We start from the raw sequence: 18,597 nt of genomic DNA, 5'->3' as shown, positions 1-18,597 counted from the left end.
GAGACACAGTAAACTGTTTGAATATCACTTATTTGGACTGTTACCTCTCTGACCTACCCCTCTTCCTGCCTGTCTGTCTCTCCCTCCCCACCTCTGCTTCAGGGCAGTCTTCTACCCCCCAACACACACTTCCCTCTCTTGCTCCCTCCTTCCTTTTTCTGTTTTAAGTTGGAATACTGACAGAAAAAGCAGTGCTTGCCTTCCTTCTGCCAGAAAATGGAACAGGTCACATTATAAAAAGGGATAAAAAAAGAATGTTCCTTGGCAAATGGGGGAAACAGATGTTCAGGGATGGCTTTGCTTTCTGGCTGTCTGCTGCCTGTTGAAATACACCCTTTCCAGGATTGCTAGAAAGGAACATTCGTCACCATAGCACATATGCGTGGTTGTTCTAATGTCACATATATCTGTATAGTTGTTTCTTCCAATAATCTTGCCCTGTGACCTTTGTCCCTCAAGCCTAGCTTTGGCAAGATTACTGACCACTGATCACCTGGTAGCAGTTTTATTTTCAACTTCTTTTCAGACCTTTAAAGAAAAACCTGTCAGGAAGCATGGACATGGTTAGTGCTTTAGGGTCATGTTATATGAGTAAATATTTCATGGAAACTTCACATTCTTAAGAAAACTGAAGGGACTGTGGGAAGGGAGTAGAGCCTCATCTGGAAGGAGGCCTGAAGAGAAGGCTGGGCTGGAGGAACAGCTGAGAGCTGGCCACTGCTGGGACTGGCCAGCCTGCGGTGGCCCCTTTGCTTCTATCTCCTAAAGGTTTACTGTTTACTGGCTGTTGACTACAGAAATTCCTTGTTTGCTGCCCTTCTGGTTGGCCAGCCAGAGAGCTTAGACTTTTTCCTTTCAAAAAATATTTGTCTTTTCACTCCAATAGCCTTGTTCCCACAGAGTCACAGGGAGACTCCAGCCTCTGAACATTTGCAATGGATGAAGAATGTGGCAGGCAGTTTTCCTTTTGTTTTCATGGGTGTTGTTTTTGTTTTGAGCAGGATCTTGCTAGGTAGCCAAGGCTGGCCTCAAACATGAGTTCCTCCTGCCTCAGTCTCCCTCCCAAGTGCTAGGATTACAGGTGTGCCACCACACCTGGCTGGCAGGTAGTTTTGTGTCCCTCTCAGGTCTTCTTGTGGGTTAGCCTCATGTCCACCTTCAGTGATCACTCCATTTTGCAGACATGTGATTAGGATCTCATGACTTTGCAGTACTTACCCAGGTCTGATAGATGCCCTGCATTTAATGAATGTCATTCTCCTCCTACTGCTGTACTTTTTCCTTGCCTTCCTCCACTCCCCTCATCACTTTCAAATCTGCTTCTTTCCCTCAACTCCATACTCTTCTTCCTCCCCTCTTTTGTGCTGGTGATGTTGAAGGAAGACAATAGGGAAGTAAGTCAACTATAAACATGCAAAGCCAGAGTCACCATGCCCAAAGAAGTGCCACTGAGCAAATTAAACAAAGATGGATGAAGAGCAGAAGCTGTTCCCAGCTTAGTGAGTAGAGTGAAGGCTAGATTTTAGACCCCCCAACCCTGTCCTCTTCACTCCCCAGCCTGGCATTGTACAGTAAACAGCCTATACAATTGAACGTGGTGGCTGTGATTGCCTACACCCAGCAGGACTTGGAGCTCTGGGGGTACTCTGTCCTTGGCACTAAAGTTTTGGATGCTCTGTTAGTCGGGGTGGTAAAACATGGTTCAGTTTCACATTGATAGGCACTCTGGCTCCACCTGACTCAACTTTAGGTGCTTATAACAATACTACTTGATTGCTGATGGGTGTTTTATTATGTCACCTCAATGAGAAAATTGGTGCTGGAAATTAATTCTTCCTATAGTAGAAATTCTAAGCAACTTCACGTATTTGATGTGTGCTCCCTCTCCATTTTGTGTAACGTAAAGCATAGAATAGTCCCTTCCCCTGGATGGGTTACATGCCTTCCTGGGTTTTGATTTCTTTCCATTCTTTTTTTCTTTTTCTTATCAGAAACTGAGGTCTGATTTACTCCATCTGGAGAATCAGAGCATATTAGTGTCCTCATGGGAGTGAACCCAGTGCCACCCCTCTTGTTGCATCATCACCCAGCCTCTTCTAGAGCATCTCCCATGGTGGAATGGGTTGTATGCATAGAGCAACGTATCCTACTTCTTGAGAAAACCTGGTCTACTGCTGTACAGTGATCATTTTATAAAGGCTTCTTTGTAAGGAGTTGACCACCTGATTTTCTGTTTCTTTCACCCAGTTTTGTTTCCATGTTTTGGGTTCTGTAGCTTTTGAACATTTTCTTTACTGTGACCCAACATAAAGATACATTTTTACATTTGGGCCCACACATAGAAATATAAGTGATTAAACAGAATAATAATTATCATTTTTATATGGACCGCATCTGATATTTTCTATTATGTTCTATTTCATTTATTTACAATGCAGTCATGTTGAGTTGACTCCACTAATGGGTTGCTGACTACTATTTGTAAGACACTGGGCTATGGTGCTATGGAACAAATACTTCTGAAAGTTCTTGAATTATCCTAACCTGGCTGTCATGTTACACCTCAAGCTTTCTTCTGCAAGCGAGGTGTGCTCTGGTTGCTCCACTCCCTCCCATTCTGCTCAGCATCTTCCCAGTGCCTTCTAGTTGGAGAAAGTTCCACTTGAAACCTGACCAAAGAACTGAGCACCTGGCCCCACACTGAGCCTGGCCAGTACTTGGTGTGTGGTAGTAGGGCCTTTGATCTCAACCCCAGCCTAAGTTGATATCAGCCCATGAATTAATTCCCATTTAATTTTTCTTTAACTTACCTAAAATACCCAACCATTGTTTTTCCTGTTTGTGTTTTAGAATTCCTTGAGATATTTTTCCTGTTTGTGGGATGTGGGGAGTGTGGGGATATGAGGAGCTCAAATCAAACAAAAGAAACTAGCAGTTTATCCTACCAATCATTAGAATTCCTATGAAATGGTGATATTTGGTAAGATTATGTCTAACACGTTAATAACACTAGCTAAAAGTTGTGGAGCTTGTGCTGGTTACTGAACATTATCCTAACGGCTTTAATGTCATTGATAAGTTTCTTCCAGTTCTTTGAGGTGGATGCTCTTGGAACCACCTCTTATGAAAAGAAGAAAAACAGGTTTGGAACAGTTAAGTGATTTAGCCACCACCATGCAACTAGTAAGTGGTAGAGAGGGAGTTGATTCCAGGCTCATCTGTTTTTAAAAAAAATAAAAAACAAAAAACTGCCTCCTACTGAGAGGAAACCAACTCCAGTGGTTTAAAAACAGAGACTGTAAGAGGGTTACATAGTCCTTATGTGAGATCTTACTAGATCTCACTCCTTCCCACAAGGAAAGAGAGAACTCAGCAGCAAGTTCAGGTCCTAGACAGCCTCTAGGAATCTAGGAAAACTGTCTAGATCTATCACTCACCATACGGAGTCTAGCTTCAGAGTGCTTTGCAGTGGGCAGTAAGGTCTGGGTCAGGGAGCATCTCTCTTGACAGAAGAGCTGGAAAGCAGTACAGGTTGTGGTTAAGAGCAAGAGTCTTCACAAACAGGCTTGAATCCTTGCTGAGCACTTGCTGCCCATGAGATCTCAAGGAGTTCATACACCTCAACCAGCCTCTTTTCCTCATGTGGATAATCCACGTGGACACTGACTGTCATGTGCTGATGAAACAGATCATATGTGAAATCACGAGCACAGAGAAGATGCATGTTAGTTCAAGCCAGAAAGCTGGATCTTCTTTGTTTTGTTCCTACAACATTTCTTGCCTGTTTTCACATTTAGGTTGGGATACTGAATTCATAGGAATATAGGACCCCAGAAGTCCTAAAGCAGTCATTCTCAAAGTGGGATCTCCAGACAAGCAGCATCAGCATCCTCTGGGAGTTCATTAGAAATGCAAGTTTTGGGGCCCCACCCAGATCTACTGAGTCAGGAACTCTGGGGTGGGGCAGCAATCTGTGTTTTAACAAGCCCTCCAGATGAGTCTGATGATGTTTAAGCATCCCGCCAGGATGGCTCAGAGGATCCTGGGTCTTCCCCTGTTCTCAGCAGGACTCACTGAAAGCCTCTAGAGAGATTGCATCTTTTGGGTAAATGTCCTGACTAAGACAGACTGTGGTGTTTACTTTCAGGTTGGTTCCATCTTACCTTCTACTATTGTTTATCCCTAGTTGGTCATTTTCTAATGTTTCTTTTCTGTCCTTTGTTTAATTTGAAACCCATATTGTATGTATCTTACCTCAAGAATAGCAAGGGACTAGCACCTTGGTAAAGGAGACTAGTGACATCCTTGGCTCAGTACAGGTGACCTGCAGAGACCGAGCTCCCTTGGCCTCTTTTGAGATTCTCACACCCATTGAGAACTTCTCTGCCTTGATTCTGTGGTCCTATTTTCCCCCCCTTCTTCTTGTGGCCAAACCTTCTTACCCTGTAGGTCTCTATTTAAACATTTGCTCTCATTCTCTCTGAGCTACCCACCTCCCTAATAATTTGTCCTATTGTTGCAGCCTTCTCCTTTTCTTCATATGTAGCCCAATTTAATACACATTTTAGTAAGAGAGATCCCATACCAAGGTACTCAAGCACCTCACAGAGTCCCTGGCTTATCAATGTAATTATTGGTATTTTTGGATGAATGATATATGAACAGGTGAATGAATGAATGAACCATTACAGCTCTCACACAGCTCTGCCTTCTTTTAGACTGCTATGCTTTCAATTAATCTGCTTAGGGCTTAATTTTCCCAGTTATCTCTCTTTTTAAAAATAATCCTCTTATTTTTTATTATCATATTATTGTTGTACTGGGGTACCTTGTGACATCTGCAGAAGTTCTTACAATATACTGTAGTTGAATTCACCCCTCCATCATGCTCCTTTCCCAGTTATTTCTCTCTCTACCTTGGACTTTTCTAAAGACTTTTTTTCCCATTAGAATGATACTGGCTGTATTGTAGACACACAGTAAATACTTTCTGATTACAGAAAGTAAATTACAGAACGTTTAACATGTGACTTTTACCCTCCCCAACTTTATCTGTCAAATGAATTTTTCTCCTACATTGAACCATCTTCACTGGTTGGAGCTACTAGGAATGGTGAGAATTTCCCCACTTGCCTTTGGCCTTTGAAGTAGGAGACCTGCTGGTCTGTGGTGAATGTTCGGGAAAAAGAGCTATGGAATTGCTATACAGGTCTTGGAGAGGCCTGTTCTTTCCACTGTTCTTCCTAGTGATGGACCAAAAAACCATGTCTTCAGAATGAAATACCCAAGCACTATGTTCAAAATGGTGATTACAATCCCTCAGGGTAAACATTTCACCAAACTGTCTCCAGTTACTGTGAAAATCTTTATTTTATTATTTTACTTATTTTGAGACAAGGTCTCACTATGTAGCCCAGACTAGCTTCAAACTTGTGATCCTCCTTGCATCAGCTTTCCAAGTGCTGGGATTACAGGCATGTACTACCACACTACTCAAACCCCTTTTTCTTAAGAGTGGCTTTGCATTGCTGTCAGTTTAGAAACTTAGTATATTTCCAGTTTTAGAAACAAATAGTTTCTCCATCACTAGAAATAAAATAAAAAAATATGATTCATTCTTTGTTCATGAAAAGATGCATTGTAGGGTGAGTGAAATTGAGACTGCTTCCTGTTAGTATACAACTGGATTTACTCATTAATTCAATGGGCTGATAGGTGTGGCTGGAAGCTTGGGAGCCTCTTTTTCACTGGGCAACATGGATTCATCAACCAACTCAGCTGTTCTCAGCTAGGAGCAATTTAGTCCCCAAAGGGACATTTGGCAATGTCTAGAGACACTTGTCACAGGTGAGGGTGACAGGGAGGTTGCTACAGGTATCTAGTGGGCATAGGGCAACCTCTCACAACAAGAAATTCCCAGCTTCAATGTCAGTAAGTGTCCAAGGTCGAGAAACCTGAGTTAGTCAATCAGTCAGGAAAGTTTCTACCATAAGACGCACAAATGATAATCAGAATAACTATCATTAATTGAATATTTATTATATGGCACTATATTCATAGTTACTCTGTCTCACTCAGGCTCTTACCCCAGGTTGGTTGCTTTGTTTGTGGCCATTGTCTCTCCTCTCCTCCTTACCCGTTTGGTGTAGGTGTACTTTCTCTAGACATGATTATATCTACCCTCTCTTTCTTGCATTTTCTATAGATCAAATTGTGTGTTTAGAGCGTATTAGGTAATAGTGCTCACAGGAGAAAGAGAAACAAGAAGACTGGTGTCTCATTATGGGTGTGAAGCTGAAAACACCCAGGCAAACAGGCTTCAGATCCATTACTTAATGGGAGCCAAGGTGCCTATGCAAGGTGACAGCACAGAGCCTGGCCCTTTGTAGGTACTTAATATTGGCTGGAAAAATTTTCATAATTGACACAGAGCCTCTGGGTAAGCTTCAAATGGACCGGGGTTTCCAAATCTGTTAAATAATACTTAACTCTTCCTAGGAGTAGTTTCTTCATCCATAGACACCATATATTTCCAGAACTACAGGGGTGTCTCACCTCACACGTCTGCCCACAGGGCCTCCATACCCTCTTTTGTTTTCCATTCTTCCACTCTTAGTCTGGGCACCATACATCTAGCACCCTAAAGGTACTCCTAGTGTTCCCTGAATTATGCCCTGTTAACAGTCTGCATGATGAGGGCAGGGTACGTTTTGGAATCTCTAGAGGAGGTATGCACTATGTGAGCAAGCTTATTCAAGAACATGATTTTATATTTGGATATGAGCTGGGGAAAAGAACATTGGAAAGCTTGGGAAAAATATTTTTGCCTAGTGATACAGAGCAGTGCCCCTTATCCCGGGAAGACATGTTCCAAGACTGCCCGTGGATGCCTGAACCTCAAATAGATCCAAATCCTATATACACTGCTTATTCCTATTCATACATATGGTAAAGCTTAACTCGTAAAATAGGCACAGTAAGAGATTAAGAATAATAATAGTAGAACAGTTATCACAATATGCCATAATAAAGTTAAGTAATGCATGGTTCTGTGTTAGAATATTTTCTACTGTATGTCCTAGTATGCAGCATGGACACTGGACAAAGGCTGGCAGGAGGGCAGGAAGGGCAGTGAGAGATTTAATAAGACTACTCACAAGAGTATGCAATTTAAAGCTTATGAAATTTTTTATTTCTGTAAATTTGAAAATCTAAAAGAAATGGACAGATTTCTAGATACATATGATCATCCAAAACTGAACCAAGAGTTCAGTTTTCAGATCTAATCACCTGAATAGATCTATAACACAAAATGAAATTGAAGCAGCAATCAAGAGTCTCCCCAAAAAGAAAAGTCCGGGACCTGATGGATTCTCTGCTGAATTCTATCAGACCTTTAAAGAAGAACTGATACCAACCCTCCTTAAACTGTTCCACGAAATAGAAAGGGAAGGAAAACTGCCAAACACATTTTATGAAGGCAGTATTACACTTATCCCAAAACCAGGCAAAGACACCTCCAAAAAGGAGAACTATAGGCCAATCTCCTTAATGAACATTGATGCAAAAATCCTCAACAAAATAATGGCAAACCGAATTCAGCAGCACATCAAAAAGATTATTCACCACGACCAACTAGGCTTCATCCCAGGGATGCAGGGGTGGTTCAACATGCGAAAATCAATATACGTAATAAACCACATTAACAGAAGCAAAGACAAAAACCACTTGATCATCTCAATAGATGCAGAAAAAGCCTTTGATAAGATCCAACACCATTTCATGATAAAAGCTCTAAGAAAACTAGGAATAGAAGGAAAGTACCTCAACATTATAAAAGCTATATATGACAAACCTACAGCCAGCATTATACTTAATGGAGAAAAAATGAAACCATTCCCTCTAAAATCAGGAACCAGACAAGGATGCCCACTATCTCCACTCCTATTCAACATAGTACTGGAATTCCTAGCCAGAGCAATTAGGCAAGAAGAAGGAATAAAAGGAATACAAATAGGTAAAGAAACTGTCAAAATATCCCTATTTGCAGACGACATGATCCTATACCTTAAAGACCCAAAAAACTCTACTCAGAAGCTTCTAGACAGCATCAATAGCTAAAGCAAGGTAGCAGGATATAAAATCAACATAGAAAAATCATTAGCATTTCTATACACTAACAATGAGCAAACTGAAAAAGAATGTATGAAAACAATTCCATTTACAATAGCCTCAAACAAAATCAAATACCTAGGTGTAAACCTAACAAAAGATGTGAAAGACCTCTACAAGGAAAACTATACACTTCTGAAGAAAGAGATTGAGGAAGACTATAGAAAGTGGAGAGATCGCCCATGCTCATGGATTGGTAGAATCAACATAGTAAAAATGTGGATATGCCCAAAAGTAATCTACATGTTTAATGCAATTCCCATCAAAATTCCAATGACATTCATCAAAGAGATTGAAAAATCTACTGTTAAATTTATATGGAAACACAAGAGGCCACGAATAGCCAAGGCAATACTCAGTCAAAAGAACAATGCAGGAGGTATCACAATACCTGTCTTCAAACTATATTACAAAGCAATAACAATAAAAACAGCATGGTACTGGCACAAAAACAGACATGAAGACCAGTGGAACAGAATAGAGGACCCAGATATGAAGCCACACAACTATAAGCAACTTATCTTTGACAAAGGAGCTAAAAATATACAATGGAGAAATAGCAGCCTCTTCAACAAAAACTGCTGGGAAAACTGGTTAGCAGTCTGCAAAAAACTGAAACTAGATCCATGTAGATCACCCTATACCAAGATTAACTCAAAAATGGATCAAGGATCTTAATATCAGACCCCAAACTCTAAAGTTGATACAGGAAAGAGTAGGAAATACTCTGGAGTTAGTAGGTATAGGTAAGAACTTTCTCAACGAAACCCCAGCAGCACAGCAACTAAGAGATAGCATAGATAAATGGGACCTCATAAAGCTAAAAAGCTTCTGTTCATCAAAAGAAATGGTCTCTAAACTGAAGAGAACACCCACAGAGTGGGAGAAAATATTTGCCAACTATACATCAGACAAAGGACTGATAACCAGAATATATAGGGAACTTAAAAAACTAAATTCTCCCAAAACTAATAAACCAATAAAGAAATGGGCAAGTGAACTTAACAGAACTTTCTCAAAAGAAGAAATTCAAATGGCCAGAAAACACATGAAAAAATGCTCACCATCTCTAGCCATAAAGGAAATGCAAATTAAACCACTCTAAGATTCCACCTTACCCTTGTTAGAACAGCCATCATCAGCAACACCACCAACAACAGGTGTTGGCGAGGATGTGGGGAAAAAGGAACCCTCTTACACTGTTGGTGGGAATGTAAACTAGTACAACCACTCTGGAAAAAACTTTGGAGGCTACTTAAAAAGCTAGACATGGATCTGCCATTTGATCCAGCAATACCACTCTTGGGGATATACCCAAAAGACTGTTACTCCAGAGGCACCTGCACACCCATGTTTATTGCGGCACTATTCACAATAGCCAAGTTATGGAAACAGCCAAGATGCCCCACTACCGACGAATGGATTAAGAAAATGTGGTATCTATACACAATGGAATTTTATGCAGCCATGAAGAAGAACGAAATGTTATCATTCGCTGGTAAATGGATGGAATTGGAGAACATCATTCTGAGTGAGGTTAGCCTGGCCCAAAAGACCAAAAATCGTATGTTCTCCCTCATATGTGGACATTAGATCAAGGGTAAACACAACAAGAGGATTGGACTTTGAGCACATGATAAAAGCGAGAGCACGAAAGGGAGATATGAGGATAGGTAAGACACCTAAAAAATTAGCTAGCATTTGTTGCCCTCAACGCAGAGAAACTAAAGCAGATACCTTAAAAGCAACTGAGGCCAATAGGAGAAGGGGACCAGGAACTACAGCAAAGGTTAGATCAAAAAGAATTAACCTAGAAGGTAACACCCACGCACAGGAAATCAATGTGAGTCAATGCCCTGTATAGCTATCCTTATCTCAACTAGCAAAACCCCTTGTTCCTTCCTATTATTGCTTATACTCTTTCTGCAACAAAATTAAAAATAAGGGCAAAATAGTTTCTGCTGGGTATTGAAGGGGGGGTGAGGGAGGGGGCGGAGTGGGTGGTAAGGGAGGGGGTGGGGGCAGGGGGGAGAAATGAACCAAGCCTCGTATGCACATATGAATAATAAAAGAAAAAGGAAAAAAATATAGCTATTGATGAAAAATATTAAAAAAAAAAGAAATTTTTTATTTCTGGATGTTACATTTAATATTTTTTTGACTTACTAAGTGAACCACAGAAAGTGAAAATACAGATAAGGGGGTTTATCAACTCTGGCATTAATGTGACCATTTTATGTCTATGAAAAGAACAAATTGTGAATGTACGATTTAACATATGCCAATTTAAAAAAAAAAAAAGGAAAGGCGCTGAGAAGCATGGCAGTCTTTTGGTGTCCATGACTTTCTAGAAACATTTTCCTCTCAGCACTTAGATTTCTTGGAACTGTCCCTTTCTCCTCTGTGCAAAGTCACTCACTTCTCTGTGCCCCCACAATGCTTTGTTTTTGGCCTAAAATATGTGAAACCTCATTCTTTACTTTTATTGTATTGTTCTGAGAACTGCAAGAGCCTGGATACCTCAGTGAACCAGTGGGAAAAGTCAGTGTGCTAGGAATTGGTTGGGAGGTGTAGGGTCTGTAGCATCAGTGGAGGGACCCTTCCCAGTACGTCCTCTGGTTTCCATGCCCTTAAACTACCCCAGCTCTTCTAATTTTCCAGCCTCTTCCTCTTCTTTTCCCATTTTCCTTGCTGTGCCTTCTCCTCGTGGACACATTTTTGCAGCTTCATCTTTCTTTTTTCTTTATGCGTCTGGCCCTGACTTCTCACCCAGAAGACAGTAAGTCACTCATCATGTCCCAAACCAGTTCTTCCTCTTACTTAACTCTGCTTCTCCTTCATTGTTCTAATGACCCCTTCTCCCAAGAATGGCCCCAGTTCTTCTGACTTGGACACAAACTCAGCTAACTTGTTTGCTCTGTTCTTTCCCCCACAATGGCCATCTTCAGTGAAAAGAGTAAAATCTTGCCTCAGAATTTGCTATCTTCAAAGATACAGTGTCTTTCTCTTTTTCTCGCCTTTCCTTTACCCTCACATGTCATTGTTTCCTGCAACTATTTCAGCTTGTCTCCTTATCTCACAGGGTCTTTGGAAGGCTAATCAAAACAGTATTAGCAAATACATGTTGATCACTTATGTGCATTGTGCCAGCCTTTCACCTTTGTAACCACATTGAATCCTTCAGACCACACTGTGAGACTTGGTGATATCAGATGGGGTTTAGAGAAGTGACGTGACTTACTCAAAGTCACACAGAGACTGAGTGCCTGAGCTGTGACTGAGCCCATGCCTGTATTTTTCCCCCCCTCTAGAGTTGATTCTGGTAAATTCTGCTGCCTCCTAGGGTAGAACATGGCACTAGTAGGGGACATTAGAATATTTCCTTCTTTCTCTCTTTTTTCTACTCATTACCTCTTCCCCAGTGTAAATTCACATGAATGCTAGGTTAGTCATTGGTTCCCTCACTGCCTGTGAGAAACAGCTGTAAGTTTTGATGCATGGTTTACACAGCGTGGTAGAAAAGACAGTGAGTTCCAAGTGGGTTCCACTCCTGGCTTTGTTGCTAAACTTGTGCTGTAATGTTGGACAAGCCATTCAGCTACTAGGCCCGAGTTTCTTCATCAGCCAAGTGAAAGGTTTGGTTGATAGTTTCTACATTTTTTGTGATTTTGTTGTTCTGCCTTCCCTGTGTTGTTTCCTTCATTCTGTTAAAAACCCTTTCCTCTAGACTTTTTCTGCTGCACTCAGATCAAGCCAGATCCCTGTTGGTTGCCTTTTCTGCTTCCTGCCTTCTCTGAATTCCATCTCCTTCCAGGCTGTCTTTTCTCCAGCACAAAGCTGGTCTTCTTTCAACCCTTCCTAGGCATTTCCAGGCTTGGATCTCTTGTATTGTTGCTTTTCTCTTTGCAAATCTTGTCTTTCAAAGTTGGTAACACATCCTTGAAAGGCTGAGTAGCTGCCTTTCCCCCCATCCCACCCATTTTAATGTTCTGTTTGTCATTTTATGTTGTTTGTCACTTTATGTTGTTCTGTTTGTGATTCTAAATGCAGTAGATGTTTGAGAAGTAACTGTCAACTGATTACAACTCAACTCTATCTGAAGAGTAGAGTTTACCTATCTGAAGGCCACCAGGGGAATTTGAAGAACAGACTAGCATCAGGACAGACATTCCCTCCAGAAATGACTGGAGGGGTAAAGCTGCAAGCAGGTTGGTTATGAGCAGTGCATGAATCCCTGAGGGCCTGACAAGACATGAGGGCAAGACGGGAAGTATAGGACTACTCTCCTACTAGGACGGGGCCCGTGCAGTTCTGTGAGCACATTTCATATTTAAGGCTGTAAGGTAAGGTCTGCGTTGGCCCTGCTGCTTATCCACGGAGCTCGGAGCACTGGTAAGCAGCTTGTTGCCCAATCCCAGTGCGTGATGGAGCCTGGGAAATGCTGAGAAAAGTGCGATCACTTTCCACCTGGAAATTCCACTTAAGAGAAAAACCCATCCTACGCAGAACCCAACCTCCACTTCGGGGGCAGGTCCGGGCAAAGAATTGGGCCTGGTGGGAAGGACAAAATCGAAGGAAAGAGAACTGGTGAGTTTGACATCTGTAAAAACGTGGCAGGGGACGAAACAAGGGAGGCTGTCGCCCTCCTTAGTCTCAGGGAGACACGTCAGCTTGAGCTCCAGCAATTTTGGCCCGCAGTCCCGCGGTCCCGGGATGGGTGGCGGCAGCAGGAGACGGGCTCTAGGGCCCAGCGCGGGGCTCGGAGCGGGGTGGGGTGTAGGGTTACAAGCCCGGGCGGGGACCCTCGCGGGCGCGCGGGACGCTCTAGGACCCAGCAGCGGGTTAGGGTTTGGGACTGGAGGTGAAGCCCGGCCTTTCTCCTCCCGTGTGAATGGGGCTGCACGCCATGCCCAGCGCGCTGCCCTGCGGCAGCCTTTCCCCCGCCGCGGGACTGAACTAGTCATGGTCGCCTCATGTGGAGGGCAAAGTTGCGCCGGGGAACTTGTGAGCCTGCGGTGAAAGGTAACTGGCCCGCTGGGTTGCAGGGAGGGCGCCCCTTTTCCCACGCGGAGAGCCCAGTGTTCTGGGGAACTGCCGGGCTGAGATCCGCCCGGCTCCAGATGTTGCTCCCGGGCATTGGGTTCGGTGCCGAGGCTGCCACGGGACCCAGATTGCTGGGGCGGGGATGGGGGGCGCAGAGCCCGGATTTAGTGCCACTCTTCAGGTCCCCCTGCCACCCTCCATCCAGGTCTCTGTGCCACCTTGGCCCTCGGGGCCATCCTGGTCCCGGTGTCACCCTCCAGGTCCCAGTGCCGCCCTACGGGTCCCCTTGCCACCCTACGGGTGTCCGTGCCTCCCTGGCCCTCGGTGCCAGCCTCCAGATCCCCGTGCCTCTCTGGCCCCCTTGGCCCTGGGCCCACGAAGGCCGGGAACTCGTCGCTCGCGGGTCCCGCGCAGTCTCCGGCCACCGAGGCCTCTGCCCGCCAGACAAAGGCCCGGGGCGCCGGGGCGCGGCCACCGTCCCTGCCCTCCCGCCGTCTCGGCTCCGTCCGGCAGCTAGCGACGGAGTCGCGCCCCAGCCCTGGCTCGGGCCTCGGTAGCCGCTGCTCCGTCTTTGTTCTCCCAGCCGAGTTTCTGGGACTAAGCCTGAGTTGGGACTAGCTTCCCCAGGCCTCCCTGCTGCCTTTCACAGAGCCTGGGTCCCGCGGAGGTAAACTTTCCAAGTGGAGCTGCTTTGCCTGGAAGGTGACGTTGGCGGCAGCCCCGGGACCCGCGCTGGGCCGGGGCTGGCACTGGACGCGCCGCCGGCCGAGCGCCCCTCGGTCCCCAGCCTCGAGAACCCGGACCCGCTCTGCCGTCTCGGGTGGAGACGCGGAAGACGTCCCGCTCCCATTTTGGTCCGAAGGTTTTCGCCTTTGTGTCTTAGTGTGAGTGAGTTTGTTGGTCCCGCATGGCAGATCCAGCCAGCATGTGGATCACCTGGACTGGGCTTCGGGACACGGACCTGATCCCGCCAGCTCAGGAGGCTTCGCAGTTTGGACCGTACATTTTGCCGCCGTCCCTCTGCTGCCCTACTCAGTGCCGCCGTGGCTGTCGGTTTTCTTCCTCTGAGGCACGTTAGGCTGGTGGTGGGGTCGTGGGTCTTGAGAGCCATTTGTGTACCTCCGCGGTGCTTTTGAACACCCTAAACAATGTTGTTAACTTGTTGCCACAAGCAAATAAAACCAGAGAGAGAGAGAGAGAGATAATAATAGCTACAATTCCAGAAACCTTCCTTCCTTTTCGGGGAGCAAAATGTCAGGGCTTGAAATAGTGAACAATCATGGCTCCTTGCTTCCAAAACTGGGCTGTGAGTCCCTGCCAAACTGGCTAAGATTTCCCCAGCTGCCTACCACTCCTGGCCTCAGGCCGCTGTGCGCTGCAGATCCAGGTTCATGGTTTAAGGGGCTGATGGGTTTGCAAGTTCTTGAAGAATTTCAAGGAGCATAAAACCTACTTCCTAGAACGGTGCGCTGACCACTATGGGGTATCTATCTGCTATGTAAGATTTTATGATGTGGGAACAATAGTTAGATACATTTTGAAGGAGAGTAAAGATAGAGAAAGCTACGATTTGACCAGGATGAGAGGGAGTGGGAGTTCAAGAAGGCCTGGGAGCTCTTCGCCTGGTGGCTGTGCCTGGTGGGCGGCAGGAGGTGGGGTGGGGGGAAACGATGAGTTCCTGGATGGGCATGTGTTTGCTTTTGTGTGATACATTTTTCAAGACAAGTAAGGAAACCCTTGTACACCTGCAAGTGAACAGGAGCAAAAGAAGGTGCTGCCCCCTCCCCAAATCCCTTCCCTCTCCCCTTCTATTTTAAATGCACAGCAACCTGGGTCACTTAGGTTCTGTGCAGATGGTGTAGGATGAAAAATACTAATGTACTGAAGGGCATGAGGAGACCAAAGACTTTAAAAATACGTCTTTTCATGGAAGCTAATAGAGGAATTTCAGAGTTAACAAGATTTTAAAGTGCTGTCCTTAAGAAAAGCACGAGTGCAGAAATGTGACTGGTTTTATGGGACAGCCCTCTGTCCTTGGCCAATTAGTCTTGAGCTTTGTGGGCAGAGAGATGGTCTTTTTTGATGTCTACTCCTGTGGAGATGTGGGGCCCCAGAGTGGGGGGGGGGGGGGAATGACGGCTGAACTAATTCAAACTAGACAGCAGGCTGGCTGGTGAGTTCTGTTGCAAAGTTCAGCCTGTAGGAGCTGTGCTGCCTTTCCTAAGTTATTTGTGAGACGCTGGAAAATGACAAAGCACTATATAACTTAAGTCTTTACAAATAATTAATGAAACTGAGTACCTTGGCTCAAACCTGTAATCCTAGCTACTTGGGAGGCCGAGATCCCTGTTCCAGGCCAGCCAGGGCAAAAAAGTTTGAGAGATCTCATCTAAATGGAGAAAAGCTGGATGTGGTGGTATATACCTGTCATCACAGTAGGCAGGAAGCTTAAAATAGGAAGATCTGACCTGGGCAGAAAGCGAGACCCTATCTCAAAAATTACCAGTGCAAGAAGACTGGAAGCGTGGGTCAAGCCCTGAGTTCAACCCCAATACCACAAAAACATTAATTAATGACCTGAAACAAGGAAGTATTAGTGAGAGTGGCAAAAGTTGATTTTTTCAGGCCAATCAGTTTAAACTCTGTAAGACTATTAATATTTCTGACATATAAAAAGTAACACTTCTTTCTTTGGTGTGTGTGTTGGGGGGTGGCTATTTAATTTTAAATGCATATGGAAACTTAGGGCAGGAAATTCTGCAGTGTGTTAAATAAATTTACTCCTATATTTCATTAATTTTGGAGGGCTCTTATGACCCAGAATTCAGCACATAAAAGAATCCTTGAAAAGCCAGGGGTAGTATGGAGGTCAAGCAAGAGGACATATTTGATTGCAAGGTTTGTTGGAAATTGTTGTCCGAGGTTGTTGAAGGTTTTTTCGTTTGTTTGGCCTAGGGATGTTTTTGTTTTTTCTTTTGTTGCTTTGACTTTGTTTTGTCTTGGGGGAGGGGCATGTGTGATGTAAATCCTGACCATTGGGGGTGGTAGGTGAGTCTACTTCTCTTGCTGGAAGGAAGCCATCCTGGTCCTGCTTTGTGCTGTCACCAGGCTGCGTTCTTCTGTCAGTAGTGAGCCTGGCTCCACCTTTGGGGCCAGGCCTTGTGAAACCTTTGATTGCATTCATTCCAGGCACTTGGCACAACTCCTGGCTCCCAAAAGGAATCTCACATTGGGCTTCTTTCTCCCCGTTTTAGGAGAAGGTAGAAGAGTTACTCTAAAATTGTTAAGAAATGGATCCCTGTTAAGACAGACCCTAGAGAACTGGATTTCACTTTTTGAAAAATACTCATTGCCATGCAGTGAGTTTAAATCTGTGTTCAGGACCTTGCTGACCAGCATCACAGCCTGATAACCTCTTTTTTGTTTGTCACTTTGTTTTTCAAGAATATGCTATAACTTACTTGTTTTCTTTAACTTTTCATTTTGAAATGAGCATAGCTTCATAGGAAGTTGCAAAAATAGGAGGGAGATTCTGGGTAGCCATTCTGCCCACTGGTAACATTCCACATAATCTTGGTACACTGGCAGAACCAGGACACCGACACTGGCACAGCCACAAAGTGTATTCAGATTTCTCCACTTTCACACACACACACTTCTGTATGTGTGAATGCATTTATGAAAATCTTTTACATGTGTACTTTGGATAACTACCACAGAATCAAAATGCAAAGCTGTTCCTGCTCTTCATGATGTCACCCATTTGTAGGCACACGTGCCTTCTTCTCCTTTTACCCATTCTGTCCCTCAGTGCCAGTAGCCCCTAATCAGTTCACTATATCTATAATTTTGTCACCATATAGTTACGTGAGTAAAGCTATGCAGAATGTGGCCTTTTGAGTTTGTTTTTTCACTCAGCATTATTTCCTTGAGATCTTTTCAGATTTCTGCTGTATCAGTGGTTTGTTCCTTTTTATTGCTGAGTTTGTTCTAAAATACGGGTGTTCTATGGTTTGATCACACACTTTTTAAAGGACATCTGTGTTGTTTCCGCTTTTTAGTTGTTACCCATAAAGTAGTTGTGATCATTGATACACAGGTTTTCATACGGACGTGATTTATCATTTGTTAGGATAGGTGCCCAGGAGTGTGATGGCTAGATTATATAATGTGTGTTTAAGTTTTCTGAAAAATTGCCAAACTTTCCTGTAGTCGCTGTACGATTTTACTTTCCTATGTGCGCTATGCGAGCGGTCCGGCTTCCCTGCGCCCTCACCAGCACCACCTTTTCGTGTTGTCACTATTTTTTGTTTTCAGCTGCCCCATAGCTGTTTCAATAGATGCTTTAGTCTTCCTGTGGTTTTATTTGCACTTCCCCAGTGGCTGACAACTTTAGGCATCATGTCAGTTTTATTATTTGCCCGTCATGTGTCCCTTTGGTGAAGTGTCTGTTCTAACTAGACTTTCTAACTAGACTGTACTTTACTTCTAAGCTTTGAGAGTTCTGCATACAGTCGAGACATGAGTCCTTTGTCAGATGTGTGGCTTGCATTTTCATTATTCCCAGGACACAGCTTGTCTTTTCATTTTTCTTCTGGGACATTTTACAGAGCAAAAAATTAAAAAACTTCTTTTGTCAGTACTAGGGATTGAACCCAAGGCCTTGCATGTGTTAGGTAGTTGCTCTACCACTATGCCCTCTGCCCTTTTTTATTTTTATTTTGAGACAGGGTCTCACAAAGTTACCCTTGAACTCAGGTGGCCTTGAACTTGTGATCCTGGTGCCTTAGCCTCCTGAGTACCTGGGATTACTGGCTAAAAGCTTTTAATTTCCATACAGTGCACCTTACTGATATTTTCTTTATGGATTATGCTTTGGCGTCACATCTAAGAACGACTTTCTCCTGTGCTTTTGTTTCAGTTTTACATGGTCTTCCTCCGACTTTGTGTCTTGCCACTGATCTTACGAGCTGTCTGTGAAGTGTTGGTTAGGAGTTCCACACACTGGAAGTGCACAGATGGATACCAGACAGAGTTCCCATTCTCAAGACCTGTGTGTGGACATTGCCATGTGTCAAGTACTGTGACAGAGATGTGTGCGGTGCTGTGGGGCTCTGAGCACAGGGCGCTCCCTCAGTCCAGGTGGTTAAGGAGGGCTGCCCTGGGCGTGTTTCCCACGCATGGTGGAAATACACTTTGCTCCTTGGTTTAGATATCTCTGATGCTATGACTCCTTTAGTGTGGGTTACTCTAATTCTTGAGCACATGCTGAAGGACCTGGGATAAGTGCAATGGTTGAGGACTTTTCTATGTAGCACATAGCATGATAGCTTAAAACGTGTGTGAAAAGCACAATGCTTAAAACTCATTTACACAAAGAGT

General features: G+C 44.0%; 1 protein-coding gene across 7 annotated transcripts in view; it reads left to right on the top strand.

Moving 5' to 3' along the window:
• Positions 1-18,597, top strand: part of Amotl1 (angiomotin like 1) — a 144,548-nt gene that overhangs the window by 37,043 nt on the left and 88,908 nt on the right. Inside the window, exons 1-2 of one of the 7 annotated variants that reach the window (XM_074066884.1) lie at positions 12,972-13,194; positions 18,137-18,357. The exons of 4 other annotated variants lie outside the window; for them this stretch is intronic. Coding sequence is in view for 1 of the 3 variants with exons in the window: in XM_074066882.1 (XP_073922983.1) it covers positions 13,146-13,194 (49 nt within the window). In the remaining 2 variants the exon portion in view is untranslated. Of the gene's footprint in view, positions 1-12,613; positions 12,760-12,971; positions 13,195-18,136; positions 18,358-18,597 lie in introns of those variants that run through there. 2 more of the 7 variants (XM_074066885.1, XM_074066882.1) reach the window with 2 other exon arrangements.

This window comes from Castor canadensis, chromosome 2, assembly GCF_047511655.1.
Source record: "Castor canadensis chromosome 2, mCasCan1.hap1v2, whole genome shotgun sequence".
Taxonomy (NCBI): Eukaryota; Metazoa; Chordata; class Mammalia; order Rodentia; family Castoridae; genus Castor; species Castor canadensis.
The sequence above is the reverse complement of the archived record's forward strand: the minus strand, read 5'-3'. Positions and strand labels throughout refer to the sequence as shown.